This window comes from Borostomias antarcticus, assembly GCF_949987555.1.
Source record: "Borostomias antarcticus genome assembly, chromosome: 8".
NCBI classification, from domain to species: domain Eukaryota; kingdom Metazoa; phylum Chordata; class Actinopteri; order Stomiiformes; family Stomiidae; genus Borostomias; species Borostomias antarcticus.
Genome location: NC_140241.1, coordinates 29426115 through 29444017, shown reverse-complemented (window position 1 = coordinate 29444017; position 17903 = coordinate 29426115). Strand labels below are relative to the sequence as shown.

Here is a 17903-nt window from a genome sequence, read left to right as displayed (position 1 = left end):
GGCCAGAGAAGGGATGCCCATGTTTTATGTCAATCAATCAATCAAAGCTTTATTTGTATAGCGCATTTCATACCCAGAGGCAACACAATGCGCTTAACAGAGAACAAGGGAGGTGGGCATACGACCCACCCCTACATATTCCAGAGGGAAGCAAAAACACAGTAGGGGGCCAGATAAGTGAGCTGTAAAAATTCTTCCCTGACCCCTCTCAACAAGGCGATCAAGCAAGCTCCAGGAGTATGTTTGTCTGTATTTTCAGAACCCTCTGATGTCTTTATATTCTACCTTTTTTCTGTATAAACATAGCTCTGTTGTGGGTCTTATGCCCCTCCTTCCTTTGTTCTGAGTGACACACATTCATACATAACCCTAACCTAACCCTATTCATACATAACCCTTACGCCCCGTGCACATTATTGCGTCGCATTGCGCCGGAAGTCATTCATCTCTGAGGCCACTGCAATGATGCGTTGAACTGCTCTGCGTTGCGCTGGTATCCATCAGGGTGTGGCAATACGTTAAAATATTTACTTATATACTTATTACTTAATACTTTTGCATTCCGTTTGCGTTGCGTTACAACCGGAAGTAGCTACATCTACAGAAGAAGAATCTCTCTAGCTACAACTACAGAAGAAGAATCTCTCTCTGGGGTTTATAGGATAGCACAGGAATATAACAATAATATTTTCAGCTAATGTTATTGCAAGCAAGCAAGCAGTAGGTAGCTAGCTAGATTAAACATTTAATCTTATTTTTACGATTTAATACTTTATTTACAAACCTGGTAGATTGAGTTTGGCAGCCAGCGTGGCCCAAGCATCATTTTTTTGTTTATATCCTGATACAAATCGGAGGAGTTGTCATATATAGCCGGTTGGCCAGCGACGGCAATAGGCTAATTGGACTCTCCACCATTGAAAACCCAGAGCCAGCAATATCTGAAATGGGGGTTCAAATTGGGTTATTTTGATAAACTGACCACATATTGAGAATCCACGTTACTTTCTCGCGTTACTTTCTCGCCTGAAAATATGTTGTCAGTCGAGGCCGTGTGTTATAGTGATTTTATAACAGCTAGGCGGGTTTTACTCCGCTTCGCGTCGTGCCTAACAACGCCCCCTAGCTGTTATAAAATCTCTATAACACACGGCCTCTCGTGGTTTATTGCTTAAATATAACCTGCTCCGTTATAATGAAACTGATAAAACTAAGATGCCTGGATAAAGAAATAATTTTTCGAACCGATATATTTGACAGAATCAGTATTCTATGCAAGATTATAACGCTCGTTAGTTTGAAGCCTGAACACGCCCACCCAAGCAGATGAAAACGCGCTGCCTGGACCTGATGCTCTTAGCCTTTCTTGCTCTGAAAATTTAATCTAATGTAATTTATTGCTCTATAAATGTTATTAGCCACATTAGACAAATATATTCCAGGAGCTTGCTCCAGGTTGCCTGTTTTAAATATCTGTGTTGCTTTTATGGCTCTGTGTGCTACTAACCCTGTTCTGCCTTCCCTCTCCCTAGTGCCTCTCTCTCTCTCCCTCCTATCTTCTAACCAGGTCCAGTGGATGCCCCACTGTCACCAGCAGACCTCCCAGAGTCAGATAGATACCGCCGTGTCTGTTGTGGATGTTATAGCATTTAGTTAACACACACACACACACACACACACACACACACAGACATACACCAGCCCACTTCCGGCTTCAGGCCTGGGCCATAGCAAACACACACCAGTATTTGCCATGTCTCCTATGATGGTTTTTAGCCTCTCTTACTCTGAAATGTAATTTAATGTAATGTATTGCTTTATAAATGTTCTTAGCCGGTAGACAAACATACTCCTGGAGCTTGCTCGATCGCCTTGTTGAGAGGGGTCAGGGAAGAATTTTTACAGCTCACTTATCTGGCCCCCGGGTGAATACTGTTTTTTTGCTTCCCTCTGGAATATGTAGAGAGTGGGTCGTATGCCCACCTCCCTTGTTCTCTGTAAAGCGCATTGTGTTGCCTCTGGGTATGAAAAGCGCTATACAAATAAAGCTTTGATTGATTGATTGATTGACCAGTGGGGACGGGCCCTTTGAAGCGTCTGCGTTTCTAGCGTCTTTTCCAGGTGTCATCGCCCCCTAACGCGCGACGTGCATAAGAAACAAAGGCTTCACCACTAGGTGGCGACATTAACCAAACATTATAGAGTAGGCTGCAATAAGCAACACAGAGAATGACGACTACATTACCTAAAACACCTGCAGTAGTAGGCATCTAATCTAACCAAACATTATGAACTAGGCTACAATAAGCAGCACAACAACTGTAAGCACAGGGACCCCACAGGGTTGCGTGCTGAGTCCTCTGCTCTACACACTCTTCACCCACGACTGTGTGATCTTACAGGACAACACCAACACCATCAAGTCTGCTGATGACAGTACAGTCCTGGGACTGATCACGGGAGGGGTGGAGACAGCAGACAGGAGAGAGAGGGAAGATCTGGAGGGGTGGAGACAGCAGACAGGAGAGAGGTGGAAGATCTGAAGGGGTGGAGACAGCAGACAGGAGAGAGGTGGAAGATCTGGAGGGGTGGAGACAGCAGACAGGAGAGAGGTGGAAGATCTGGAGGGGTGGAGACAGCAGACAGGAGAGAGGTGGAAGATCTGGAGGGGTGGAGACAGCAGACAGGAGAGAGGTGGAAGATCTGGTGGCCTGATGCTGGGATAGTAATCTTTCTCTGAATGCTGACAAAACAAAGGAGATGATTATCGACCCGAGAAGGAAGAGGGAGGAGTCCCACAGACCGCTACACATCAGAGAGGCTGAGGTGGAGAGGCTGAGGGGGAGAGGCTGAGGTGGAGAGGGTGAGGGGGAGAGGGTGAAGGGGGAGAGGGTGAGGGGGAGAGAGTGAAGGGGAGAGGGGGAGAGGGTGAGGGGGAGAGGGTGAGGGGGAGAGGGTGAGGTGGAGAGGGTGAAGGGGAGAGGCTGAGGGGGAGAGGGTGAGGGGGAGAGGCTGAGGTGGAGAGGCTGAGGGGGAGAGGGTGAGGGGGAGAGGGTGAGAGGCTGAGGGGGAGGGGGAGGGGGAGAGGCTGAGGGGGAGAGGCTGAGGGGGAGAGGCTGAGGGGGAGAGGCTGAGGTGGAGAGGCTGAGGGGGAGAGGGTGAGGGGGAGAGGGTGAGAGGCTGAGGGGGAGGGGGAGGGGGAGAGGCTGAGGGGGAGAGGGTGAGGGGGAGAGGGGGAGAGGGTGAGGTGGAGAGGCTGAGGGGGAGAGGGGGAGGTGGAGAGGCTGAGGGGGAGAGGGGGAGAGGCTGAGAGGCTGAGGGGGAGAGGATGAGGGGGAGAGGCTGAGGGTGAGAGGGTGAAAACCTTTAAATTCCTCGGCATTCACATCAGCGAGGATCTCACCTGGTCTCACAACACACAGCACATCATCAAGAAGTCCCAGCAGAGACTTGTACTTCCTGAGGAGACTGAGGAAATTCGGCACGCCATCCACAATCCCTCAGCAGCTTCTACAAGAGCACCGTCGAGAGCGTCCTCACCAACTCCATCACAGTCTGGTATGGAAATTGCACTGCCCAGGACAGAAAGGCCCTCCAGCGTGTGATTAAAACGGCACAGAACATCTCAGGAGTAGCCTTCCCCTCACTCCAGAGCATCTACCAGACCAGGGCCATCGGGAGGGCTGGGAACATCATTAAGGACAGCACACACCCTCAGCACAAGCTCTTCACACTGCTACCATCAGACAAACGCTACAGAAGTGTGAAGCCCAGGACAACGAGACTAACAGTTTCTATCCACAGGCCATCAGGCTTGTAAATGACTCTAGGCCCCTCACCATTCATAATCTACCTCTCTCTCTCTCTCTCTCTCTCTCTCTCTCTCTCACACACACCATTCTACTGATAATTACACACTACTGCTGCTACTGTAATACTGCTGCTATTGCACTACTGTACTGTATTGTATTTTTGCACCTTATATTTGAGTAATTGCTATGTTTATTGATATTTTATTGTTATTACTATTGCACTGTTTTTTTTATATTTATTATTACTTGGTAGACCTAGGATGTGTGCACTGGAGGACAAAGCAAAGTAAGAATGTCATTGTGTGGTGTAACCACTGTGTCTAACCATGCACATGACAATAAACATCTTGAATCTTGAAGAGAAAAACAAACTTTTCTATAATGCTTACCCCTTTCTCCGAGAAGTAGCCGGCAATGAAAATGCTGCCTTTCGCACACACACTGCAAGATCACTTTTTCTGTTGCGCACGGTGGGAGTGAAGACATAAAAGATCATATTCAGGCGCCCAAACATAGCATAGATACGGAAGAGCATTAGGGCCAACAACGGAGTTTATTATTTTTTTAAGCTTCTGAGTTTAAAGTCAGAATTTCTGACTTTAAAGTCAGAATTTCTGAGAAAAAAGTCAGAAATAACTTCTGAGATTAAAGTCAGAATTTCTGAAATTAAAGTCAGAATTTCTGAGATTAAAGTCAGAATTTCTGAGAAAAAAGTCAGAATTTCTGACTTTAAACTCAGAAGCTTAAAAAAAAAAAAAACCTCTGCTGTTGGCCTTAATGCTCTTCCGTACATAGGTGAAGAGTCTGACCACCCCCTGATGATCCACGGTTCTGGAAAGCAGAGGCTCCAGCACAGCACAGTGTCACTGGCTGGGCCGAGCCAACAACAAGATATTAGGCTACTTCAGAATAGCATGACTTCTTTTGCTTTTCCGTTATTGTTCTGATGAGCAGCTGGTATTTTGAAAGCAATCGATAATGAAACCTCAAATTTAATAAGCTTATCTTGTATGTTTTTCTTTTGAAATCAGTCAAAAAATTCCCTACTTTATGAATGCAATACATATACATATTATATAAGATATATATGGGGGGGCGGGGTAGGGTTAGGTGGGGTGTCCTGATTTGGGGATTTGAAATTATGGTCAATGTCACATCATGTGTATCAATGATTGACCAAAGTAAGCTATCTGCATACCATGGTAGAGTGAACAAGAGTAGCTACAATAACATATCCATCTAGTGGGCAAACAAGTCCATGCACCTGTATGGTCAACATATAATGAATGATGAAATACAGACATATCTAGCGCTACTAAACACCTCAAGCTGTACTCTCTGCGGATGTAGAAAGTACATGGTTTCCCGAGTAAACTTGTCTGAGACTATACTGAGACACCAAGCATAGTTTTTGATGGAAAAATCTATATGTAGCCTACTTGTCAATGGAAAAATGCCTTGGAAAGGCGCCCCTTTTGTGGTGGGTTCTGGTACTACAGGGGGACTGACTGACTCACTCACTCACAATCCCCCCAATTCGGCTATCGCCGGGTGGGGGACAACAAGTGACTAAGAGCATAATCTAGTGCTGAAGGCAAAGTGCAAGAATAGCAATATCACTGAACAATGTTTTGCACAACTATACACATGTAAACTTAAATGCAAAAAAAAAAGTTACTCCTGAGGGGAAATGTATTGGCTGGTGCTCAAAACTCACTAAACATTTTATCTATTTATTCCAGAGCTTTATAAACTGACAGGTTCAAGGACAACAAGCCTCAAGCCAAAGATGTTGTTCCAAGTGTCTCTTGCCACACGGAGGATTTGCATATGCAGACAAATTTGAGTCGTGCAGAACTGATGCAGAACACATTTTAATTTTCTTAATTTTTCCCTCTGCTTTTTTCCATTTGCAACCAGATTTGATCTCTCTCACAAGGTTTAAGCGACTATTGTCTGATTTAGTGAGTGTGCCAATGTCATGTTCTTGCACTCTAAGATAACTCTCCCCTGTTCTCATCCCCCATGCACTTTGCACTTTTAGACTTCCGACTTTTATTGTTGTCATTGTTACACATAGTCCTGTATGTTTTATTGTAATTCTGTCCTGTTGTTTGTAACTTAGTGTAACGAGTGCTGAATGATTGTGAACAGGTCACACTTGAAAATGCGTCCTCTGAACTCAACGTGTTTTTTTACCTGTATAAATAAAGGTTAAATAAAAAAATAAAAATAAAGATAGGCCTCATAAGCGATTTTGGAGCAAATATGCTAATCTATGGGTTACAGGCGCAGGAATAAGAAAGAAAAAAAAAAAGTGAATGTGAATCCACCTGTGCTGCCGCCTCCTGGACACACTGACTGTGCACTGCCTGCTAGAAGCGAACGGGCAGGAGCCGCACTCACACCCAGGGACCCGCACACAGACGCGGGATGGCAGGGAGAGTACTACCGCACCTCGTCCTCCTCCTGCTGGGGGTGTTACTGACAGGGACCGGGCTCGTCCGGGGGAGCAGAGGGGGGACGATGCCTGACGAGGACCGGGAGAAGGAGCACGACGCGGAGAGCCCCTGCGAAGTTAAAACCGTCACCGTCTCGACGCTGCCCGTACTCCGGGAAAATGAGTTCAGTTTCGGGGGAGGATCGGGGAGTGTGGCCGGAGGAGGAGGAGGAGGTGGAGGAGGAGGAGGAGGGGAATCCCGACTGCTTTTATTCGTTAGAACAGACCTACCTGGAAGAATTTCGGTTATGGATGATCTTGACAACACTGCTCTCCCATACTTCACACTCGGTAAGATGATTATTATGTTACTGTCCCCTCGAAATCCTTCACAAGCCTCACAAGCAATGCAATCAATATGCAAACATGGACCACTCGGACTGTGGCCAGTGTATGGCTCCTTTGACAATCCTATTCGTGTTGTTCATGCGTTTTCACTGTGATTGTATTATCCTCTGATCGTTTTCAGAGGGAGAAGGGAAACTGCTGAAATGCAAACAAAAAGAAAACACGCAAAGGTAGAATCAGGGGAAAGATGGCATCATGCATTTCACCCTCTTATACCCCCTCTTAAACTGGTGTGGACCAGCTTTTGGAGTGTAGGCTACTGTTAAAGAAACGCATAACTCACCATCATATGTGACACGTGTTCAGAACAGACTAAATACGTAACATACATCCACAGAATTTAACTCAAGCCTCCTGACAAATTATTCTCCTGACAAATTATTATGACTTTAAATGCCATGCAGAGCCTGCTGTTATAGCCCTAAGTACAGTTGAAGGCACTGAACAATGGCAAGGATTGTAATTTAGCAGTGCACATCTGCATGAAATTGGAATTTTGTCCCTTTTATGAACACCTTATTCATGACACAAAGCAGTTATTAGAGGGAGTTTGAATTAGAAATGCGGAATTCGAGCTTACAGTGTAATCATGTTATAATTTCTGTTCTCAATGGCCTGGGCCTACAGGAGATTGTTTTACCCTGCTTCAGTGGAACAGGAAGCAGCATATTTCTGTTACTGTAAGTGTACATGTATGTATGGGCTTCCAAGCTCAACCTCCACTCTAAAACCGTGAAGTTTAGGTCTGTTGTGTCAATGTTCAATCCCTACACTCACAGAAGAAGAGATTGTGAATGTTCAATCCCTACACTCACAGAAGAAGAGATTGTGAATGTGCATGACCCAGTACCCATTAAGATGAAAGTCACATGGTTCTGCTTGAATATCATTGGTTTTGGAGGTTTTCGGGGCATCTGCAAATGGTGTTGCTGTATATGAAGGGAGTGAAAACCAAACATTAAAACGGTACTTTATTAATATCTACTGCACGATGATAAACACATGGGTGTGTGTTTCCGAAGTGTAGTTATCAGCCATAAGTGAGGGCAATAGACAGTGTAAACATCGGGGCAATTACTGTACCTAATGGCTTGAGGCACACTTGCTGGTTTAATGAGTCTTTGGGAGAGATGGTCTCATAGACTACCTACGGTATCCCTTGGTACAGTACTAGGTAAGATTGTCAATATGACTGACTGAACATGACCTCTGGGGTCATAGGCTGTGTTTGGAACTTGCATGTTGACAGACAGAATATTCTCTCTCTCTCTCTCTCTCTCTCTCTCTCTCTCTCTCGTTCTTTATATTTCTGTATTTATCTCTATTTACCTCTCACTCATTTTCTCTCTCTCCCTTTCTCTATTTCTCCCATATTGTTCACTGGCTCTCCCTCTCTTTATCACACTCACACACACACACACACACACACACACACACACACACACACACACACACACACACACACACACACACACACATACAGTATGTTGCATTAAGACTGCACCAGACCAAACAGACAGTGAGGGGTCTGGGAGTGGAGGAGCTTATGCTTGTAAATCACTCTCTTTTCTCATTAAGGACAGATGTCGACTGTTGAGTTAGGACTCTCTGTCCTTCCATTCAGCCAGCCAGCAAATTCGCTGCACTCTGCCGTGACTGCTCTTTGTATAGGGGGAGGAGTTGGAGGAGATGGATTTCATCGGGTCTTGATTTAGGTTGGTGTTGAAGCTCAATCACACGGCTTTGGACTGTGGACGCCAAGCACTGCACAGACGTAAGGCTTCCTGGCTTCTTCATTGGCTGAGCGGGAAGCTGTGTTGGGAATGAGGTTCCATCCAAGGCTCCTTGGAAGAAATGGAGGCCAGGCCATTTGTATGATAGTATGACAGGTCTGGGCTAATATGTGATAGAACAGATATTGATATGAACAACATCGGTTTCATATTCATGTTTAGATAGTGTGATAAAATGTGATTTAGCTTTTTTTCATTTGTCACCTCCTGTATATGACATCTTGATCAGTGCTTGTTGCCTGATTCAGAAGATAAGTGGTGAAGCTGACTTGCAGACAGGCATTGCAGTAGATAGCCTATCACTCATCAAAATGACTTCCATAGCATTGCATTAGTATTCCCAGTCTTATCTGTTGCCCTTCGCTTCCATGAAAACAACTCGCCCAACCCCCCCCCCCCCCCCCACACACACACACACACACTGTAGGGTCATTCAGACAGACTTGTTAAGACGTAGTACTTGCGCCAATCATACGTTTCGCCGTTGGTCTAAATTGAACAGACACAGATTGGTGTAACAGATTCTCCCCCCTTTGTTCCGTCCGAGGTAGTGATATTCCCGCAACGGCCCGACTCCCCTTTTCGTCTGAATGGTACGTTCCGCCAACACGGAAGACTACTGAAGAACTTCTGATTGTTCACGCCTCTTTTAAATGCGGAGGCGCGGAATGCTATCTTAACAAAGAGCTGCCACGGAAATATTACACCTCTATCTAAATGGGCCGAGCGCAGATATCGTGGGTCCATTGTGGGACCAAATTTGCGGAATCTCTGTTTAAAAATGCCTTATGAGACATACAGACACTTGCTCAGGCACGCGTGAACAAACACACTAACACAAGTCCCCCCCCCCCCCCCCCCCCACACACACACACACACACACACTAACACACAGACCCCACTTGTGCTCTCAAAGAACAGACTAGAGCAAACTCCTCACTCTTCCCCTACAGTCCCCTCTCTCTCTGCATGTGAATGTTGGGAAGAAGAGTGTGGGTTGGTAGACCAATCACACGGAGGCTGCAGGACGAGGAGGAACGTGTGACTGACCAGTCCATCAGACTCCTGGCCCCCTAAGCCCCCTCGGCGCGGGACGCCTCACTGTGATTTATTGCCAGAAGTGTCATGGAGGATGGATGAGCGAAGAGAAGGCACAGGGGAAGAGGGAAGCGGAGGAGTCCTTCTTCCCTCCCTCCTCTTCTCTTTACAGATGTGTTCCCAAAATGATGTGGTATTGACTGGATTTTAGAGTAGTTGAGGCTACTGGACAGTTGTTAAAATACATGACAGAGAAGGTCATGCATCATAAAAATGTCAAGGATAACACAAAAGTCATAGACTTATTTCCATTGTGGTCCTTGGTCTCGGCACATAACAATACATTATGACCATTATCTACGTCGTAAAAAAGTGAATTCAACAAAATACATTGTTAATAGGATAGGATAGGATAGGATTCTCTGATGACCCCGCCGTTTCGGGATAGTTAATAGTTTGGGATCAGGACACATCACTTTCCCACTCTGAAAGCTTAGCTTCTGTTAAGATAGGGTTTACAGTATTCATTAACAATGGTTATGGTTAGCCATATAGCTTGTGACAGGCTGGTGACACATGTGACATCCCTGAACAGTCCTGTAGTACATCCGGGAGGCCAAACACCTGAACCCTCGTCAAGCCAGGTGGGCTGTGTTTTACAACCGATTTAAGTTTATCACATTTCGCCCTGGGACCAAGAACGCCAAGGCGGATGCCCTATCACGCCAGTATGACACTGCTGTTTTTGATCCTGTCCCTGAGTGCCTCCTGCCTCCCATGTGTGTCGTGTGACAAGTGACACTCGCCCTTGAAGACACCGTCCTGCGTGCTCGAGTGGGAGCCGGGGCCTGGTGGAGAACCCCCAGACTGCCTGTATGTAGCATGTCCGTAGGATGTCCTCTCTGCTTGATGTTTTTTAGCCTCTCTTACTCTGAAATGTAATTTAATGTAATGTATTGCTTTATAAATGTTCTTAGCCGGTAGACAAACATACTCCTGGAGCTTTCTCCATCGCCTTGTTGAGAGGGGTCAGGGAAGAATGTTTACAGCTCACTTATCTGGCCCCCGGGTGATCACTGTTTTTTTGCTTCCCTCTGGAATATGTAGGGGTGGGTCGTCTGCCCACCTCCCTTGTTCTCTGTAAAGCGCATTGTGTTGCCTCTGGGTATGAAATGCGCTATACAAATAAAGCTTTGATTGATTGATTGATTGATTGATTGATTGTATGTCCCACTCAACGCCCGTTCGGATGTTCTGCAGTGGGGACATGACTCACCGACGACGGGGCATCCAGGTACGGCCCGCACTATGGACCACTAGGCTTGAGAACCATCGGTTATCAAGGCTACTTACTTTTCTGATTGGAATTTGTATAAAAGATTTTCCTTGCCAACATATTCCAGTATCTGAATGTGCACCACTCTTTCTAAAATTGTAGATGTAACACTCAAAATGGATACTGGCCTGTAATTACCAGACTCAGATCTATTCTATTCAGATCTGAAGGACATAAACTTTGGATGTTTGTTTTGATAAGATCTATGCGTGGGTGTTTTGGCATGTTCTTGATTTCTGTACAGAAAAAGAAGGTAATTCTAATGATAAAAAGGTCACGTTCAAGGCACCTTCAGTACTTTCCTTTTGTTACCAACAAATTGCAGCTGATAATTATTCTTCTGTTTCTGAGATAGTGTTGGGACTGGACGGAAATCGATGTGTAGCACAGCCGATTCGGTAAACACTGCATTCAAATCTAAAACCTTGAGGCACCTAGTGGAGGAGGAGAAGATCAGATCTCCTTTATCACAAGTGTCTTGTCCCAGACGGGGCTGCGTACTGCTTCTTCACCGTTCCTTTCCACCACTCCTTGTTTTATCTTTTTTGTACGCCATCTTATCCCACTCTGGAGTCTTCCTCTCTTTCTCTCTCTCTCTCTCTCTACGTCTCTCTCCCCCCATCTACTCTCACTCCAGACAGAGTTATACTGAAGGCAAAAAGTGGAGATGAAAAAAATTTAACGGCAAAAACAAGTTGGCTCCAGTGGAGAGGTGCGTAGCCTGTGGCAGGGAACGCTCTACTCACTGCTCCACTGTACAGCTCAATCACATGTCAGGTTCTGAGCCGTGTACTGCTGAGGGAGTAGCGAAGGGAGGTCAACGGTTATTTGGCAGGGGTGGTGGGGTCAGGGAGACACGGCATAGCCAATATAGAGTCCTGATTCCTGCTGTCATAAAACGTGCAGTGTCGCTGTGACTGGATATGCTCCAGCCAGCGTTTTAGCTCAGTTTCTTTTTTTACCTTTCTGTTGCTTTGTGGAAGCACATATTTTACTCGGAGAAAGACTGATTTTGAGATAAGCTGATGGTAAAAATTGTTACATTTCATAGGGATGATACATGAGCCTAGACTATGGTTTTATTAAATCATATACCCTAGAAAAGCAAATTATGTGTATTTATTTATACGTATAATAGAGTGATTTTCCCAGGATGCTACATAACTTTTTTTTTACAGTACCTAAACATGTCACCTTGTGTAACCTCTCAATGGTTTTGTGACATACAGTACCGCTAATCAAAAATCCCAGTAACACATCTTGATAGGCTTTTCACTATTATTACCCACTATTATTACCCACTGAAAAGTCTATCAAATCACCATTTCTTTCACAAGAGAAAATCCTCACCTTGTTGAACATCCAACTCAAGCTCATGCCAATTAAGCCAGGCTGTGACAGGCCCAAGTGATGGCATTGGTGGTGGCAGGAGGAAGGATATTGTGGTCAGTGACCTGTGCTGATTGCTGTACCCAGCAGGGGTTGCGTTCATAATGGAGTGTTACAGCATCGGTCCCCAACCAGCAGCCGGGCAGCGACCCATTCGCTGCCGGTCCACACGTAAAGAATAAATCACACACACGCAAACTCCATCATTTCAATATTTCACAGCACAAATGCCCACTTGCATTATTGACGGGTGAAACGGGAGCATTTTGAATTACAGAAACATGGAACATCATTTAATGGCTCCGAGTGTGGTTGTACAACTGTGGAGCCGGCGCATTCATGCACTCTCCCGCTCGCAAAGTTGCCTCTTGTTTCCTAGTTATATGGTTTATATTAAGACATCAGGTCAAACATCCATAACATTATATAATGGAAGTGCATGTAACTTAATCTGTATTCAAATCATTTGGATGGATGTAGGCTTTTCCTGGACAATGGGCTCATGTAGGTTCAGTATGTGCAGGCGGTATACTGGGCATATAAGCAGGCCTACATCAAAAAATATATAAATAAGAAATTATATCCTAATAAAATAGTAAAATACCATAAAGAATAACTTATACAGAACATCAATTTACTTGTTAGTTACTAATGATATTAATAATGTTAATAATGAATAATCAGCACTGCGTAAGTCCCCCCCCCTCCCCCCCATGTTTCCTCCTTGTGTCTCCAGCCAGCTGTGGTGGTGGATGGAAAGCTGGAATTACTGGTTTTATTATAGTTTGTAATATTATTTAATGTTGGAATAAGTCCACAAGTCCAAACTACAGACCATGAGTAACCAGGCCACAAAGAGACACCACAATTAAACTCTATAATAAACATTTTAGCAAACGAGGCTGGCATTTCCACCCTGTTGGACGAAAATGTATGAAACTTGGAACTCGTATTGCATGGTATACCGGTACTGAAAAAGTACTGCAGTACTAGAGTTTTTAAAATGGTACTATACCAGCATTTTGTTAAAAAATAAAAAAATAAAGTTGCCAAAATGTGCACACTGTCTATAACATAATCTGTACAACGTCATCATACTGTTTCGACATTGCGCACGCATCGCTATAATGACACCGGTCAATAGATGTATCTGATTGATCTGGACCTGGTGGCATCTGTAGTTCTTTCTTTTGTTGCCAAAATGCCAAATAGAATCACATATTCACCCAGGTCATGGTATAATATACTATAAGATACAACTCTATTGTCCAACCAATAAGGTGATAAGATTGGGAAGCGTCTCAACAGTAGAACTCTGGAAGACATAATTGAACTTATTTTTATTATTATTATTATTATTCATGGAAAGTTCTATGCCTGAATACACATCAGAGCTAATGTCAGCCTGAGATTGTAATCAAGTGCCATTATATGTATTCCACAAAGGAGAAACTCCATCTTGTTTTTGAAACCTTCCAGAGATTCATTGACTACCCCTGGGATGGAGTTGTAGATCCTCATCCGAGCGCTATCTTTTTTTTTCTCATGAAAATTGAAACCAGTTGCCTGTGCGTCTTATCATGACATCAACATAAAAATAAAAGGAAACCCGATCTCTCTCTCTCCCCTCCACTCTGCTTAGATGAGTCGGATGCTGTCAGCTCTTTGATAGATTTCTGTTGGGCATTGTTGTAGCGCTTATCATGTAATTCCAAGTGCCAATATCCAGTTAGTTGCCTTCCTTAACCTGAACTGTTCTATGCTAGTCTTCATTTCCACTTCAAATTTGTTGTAAGGGGATTGGATAACCAGGGTTACTGAATATCTTAAGCAGGTATGAATTGTGATCAAAACCACAGCCAGGATGGTTGAGAAGGAGTATATTCTGTGAGCTAATTCCCTTGACAATTTATGAAACTTGAAACAGTATTTATACTTTACTCAGGGCTGTGCAGTAGCTGGAGTAAACGCATATTAATGTGACACTGATTTATAAAAGTAATTCCATTTAGTTGCTCGACTTGCTCTTTGGACTCTGCTGCTGTATCCCCTGCCACTTAATAGAAAGCCCTATGTCGCAACAACTATATAATGGATTCCCTCTCTTTGTAAAACCTTTTTTTTGTGATATAGCCCCAGTTGTTTGGAACTTCTATGGGCTGGAGGGATTCTGTCACCATGTATTTAGAATCTATTCAGGGCACGGTTTCCAAACAAAGCACAATGTCAGATAACATATTTAATTACTAAATTGGCTCAATGGCGTTTATAAAGATTTTGGTAAGTACTATTGCTGCTGTAACTTGATTTACCTAATGACCAAAAGTGTTTGAGTTGACAGGCAGATGGAAGACGGAGGATAGATTGAGGAATAGAATTTGAATTTAAAACATGAAAAGACAAAAGGGGGCAAAATGAATTAATTTAACTGTAAAAATGCAACGGTAAAAAAGGCTTTCATCGCATTCCTGAGCAACCTCATGAACAAACTCCAATACGTTGCACATATCGACCTAAAGTAATCTACATCTGAATGTGGAATTTGATTGATCACAGCGCAGAGTGGAGCCTGCACTTCAAATGTACTATTAAATCCACTGCCTTGTCTTCCATCAATGCCATTTGATTAGTCTTATTGTTTTCCCACTTCTACTGCGCTCGCTCTACACATTTATACCTCCAGATATCATTCTCCCTTTGCCATATTAAATCACCAGTTGTCCTGAAGGATGACCGTGTCACGTGATCGAGTTTTAACAAAGTGAACTTAATTTCTGTCACGTCTTCTGTACCCTCCCCCTCTCTCTCCCCTCTGGTAAGTTGATAAAGACAACATGGAATGCAAAGTAAAATAGACTTAAGCCCTTGCATACAGGATGGTGATGACGATGATGGTGGTTGGTGACATTGTGGTGTTGGTGATGGGCGTACATTTTAATGTTTTCTGTATGCTTGATGTGTGCTAAACAAATTCCCCTCTGGGGCAATAAAGGTTTCAGTTCAATACAGTAGTTGAAAATCCGAGGCCCATCATGGGGAACAGACAATAAAAGGATTTCTGAGTCAGAGACATTCTCCAGTCTCAACACATTTCTCTGTGCAAGGCCCGGCAAGTGAAGCAGGCACTGTTGCCAGTGCCATCCTGCCTTCCTGTTCCTCCCCGCTGATCCCTGGCCCGTAGATGTTCCTACTCTGCCGGATGTCTTCGGACTGCTATATCAGTGCCACCTCTCTGCACGCGGTCACCACACAAGCTGCTTTCAGCCTCAGACAACCAATGCTTTTCTCTGCCATCAGTCAGTCATCTTTTAACATTTTAATGGCAAACTGCTCCTTGTTTTGCACTGTTTATTGTTTTGTATGTTGTGGTTAATTTTCTTGAGGATGGGAATTTTTGATCAACCAATACTTATTTTTAGCTGGTGAAAATACCTGGCAATGGAGGTCTGGTTCTTCACTCTTTCTCCGCTGATCTGTTGGAAGTTGACCTCCTACCCTTCTTCGAACCAGGTTGTCTTTGCGTGTCTTTTTAGTACTATTTGTAACTGCAGAGTGAAGCAGTTGCATGCTTGGGTGTTTTTGATTGAGGAACAAATGACATGCCGCCTCTCAACCCTCTTTTTGGCGTGTTTGGTATGTGTTTGGGTGCATGTCTTTATGTGCATCAACATATTATACTGGTAAGAACGGTGAGGTGGTTTCCTTTTTAATTTTTAATCTTAATTATATGTGCTCATAACTGAAATTGGCTTTTCATCAAAAACTGGATCCTTGTCACATACTGTAGTCATGCATAGGCTAATTTAATTTCACCAGCATCTTGGCAGAGATATAATAGATAAAGTATATTTAAGAAAAGGCATCTTATCCCACCGGTTAATGGAATTACAAAAATCACTATAGAGACGTTGTGTTTTGCCAACATAAGAAATGTGCTTCAAAGACCAAAAAGGGGACATTGTCTATATAAGCACCTGACAAAAGATGTTTGAGAACCATAAAATATTATAAACCCTCCTGAATTCCCTTCACCCCTGGGAACCTTGCCACCTTGGCAGTACACACTGAGCACGGCTCTACGATTTCACATGAACACATCTACATTTTTTGTATGCTTGTGTATTTTACAAAGATGTCCATGTCCTCCCATATTGTTTTTATACCTTCAGCCAGATCTCTGTTAAGATAGATCACCTATAGTTCATATTGAAAACCCTAACTTTGATTTAAATGTTTGAACTACTTTAGACCCTCGCTGAGCTAGCTCATTGAAATAAAACAAAGAGAACAAAGGATAGCTAAGAGGCGTGACATTAGATTCAACATTTGCATTTGTTTTGCATCTCGGAGCATCAGAAACACCATGCTGCATGTTACCAAGGTGTGGAGGAAGTTCAACCCATCACGTCGGTCTTATCAAACCTCTTCCCTTCCTTCCCCTTATTCACAATGTGTTTCTGTCAGATTCCATTTCTCCTCTTGAGTTGGGAGTTTGGCCTCGCAGTTTCATACACTATCTGTCTCTCTGGCTGGCTGGATGGTTCATCTGTATGCTGAACACAACTCTCCCTCCCACTCCCATTCACAAGCCCAGTCCACACTTTGATTTAGTCAGGTATTTTGCTCTGGATTAGCTCTGATCCCACTCCAATTATCCCTAGAAGTGTTACACGGCACACTGTGTAATACCCGGGTCGGTCACACTGTACTGTGTGTTTAGTTGGGCTAAGAGCAGTGACAGAGTGAGCTAGGGTGATGTGCATGCATGGATTTACAATGTTCCCTAATGTGACAGTGAGGTTCAGAATGCAGGTGGCGGGAATGGACCTGTCTGTTTATTTGTAAGGTTCATATGTATTGAGCTTGTCCTTCATCAAGTGCTGTTTTGTTTTGTGAAGCTTACTGCTTTAGAGTCACTGTCTGTTCAGAGCAGGGTTGATGTCTCTTGAGGCTGTTCTTACAAAGCTCAATGGAGATCGTAAAGGGTATGTAGACGATTGGCCGGAAATGGCTACATATGGCGTTTTCATACCTGAATTTGTTCCCATTCAGGGAATAATAAAATGTTTCACTTGGACCTTGGCTCAATTTGTGTTTACACAGCAATATGGAGAAAGCAAATACAGATGTCACTTCTCTGAATGAATACCGGTCATCTGCGCCCTCGACTCGCCAACTTTTCAATAGCATTATGGTTTAGGTGGGGTTGTGTCAGGTGCATTGGCAAGCCAGAGGACTGCAGGTTGAATCCAGCGTGGGCAATCGCAATCAAGTTTTAATTCATTGAAGTAGGATTCCTACTATGAGGAATTTGCCTTGGTGCATAAACATAGCGAGGCAGAACAGTGCAAAATGTCAACGTGATAGGCAAGGCAAGTTTATTTGTCATATTTAGCAGTGTTAGTGTTACGGCTCTTGGTCTGGCTGGGGTGTGTGTGTGGGTGTGTTTGTTTCCTCTCTGTTCCCTCCCCCCACTCTCACTCCATTCAGGACTGTTGGTGAGTCCAGTCCAATCATGGCTCATTACCTTCTTTCCATCCAGCTGCGGTTGACCAATCAGCTGCTACCTCACCTCCTATATAACCCTGTCTGTTCCTGCCATCTGTGCCTTGTGCCATTCGTTTGTGTGTGCTGCATTTAATATTGACCCTTTGTTAAATTAGTTGACTGTTTGTTAATCTTAGTTA

At 44.0% G+C, this 17903-nt stretch overlaps 1 protein-coding gene across 1 annotated transcript in view; it reads left to right on the top strand.

Moving 5' to 3' along the window:
* Positions 1-6245: 6245 nt before the first annotated feature.
* astn2 (astrotactin 2) overlaps positions 6246-17903 on the top strand; it is a gene marked incomplete at both ends in the record, with an annotated part of 261038 nt that continues 249380 nt past the window's right edge. The window contains one exon of the mRNA XM_084442591.1: positions 6246-6603. Within this exon, the coding sequence (XP_084298717.1) occupies positions 6246-6603 (358 nt within the window). The remainder of the gene's footprint in view (positions 6604-17903) is intronic.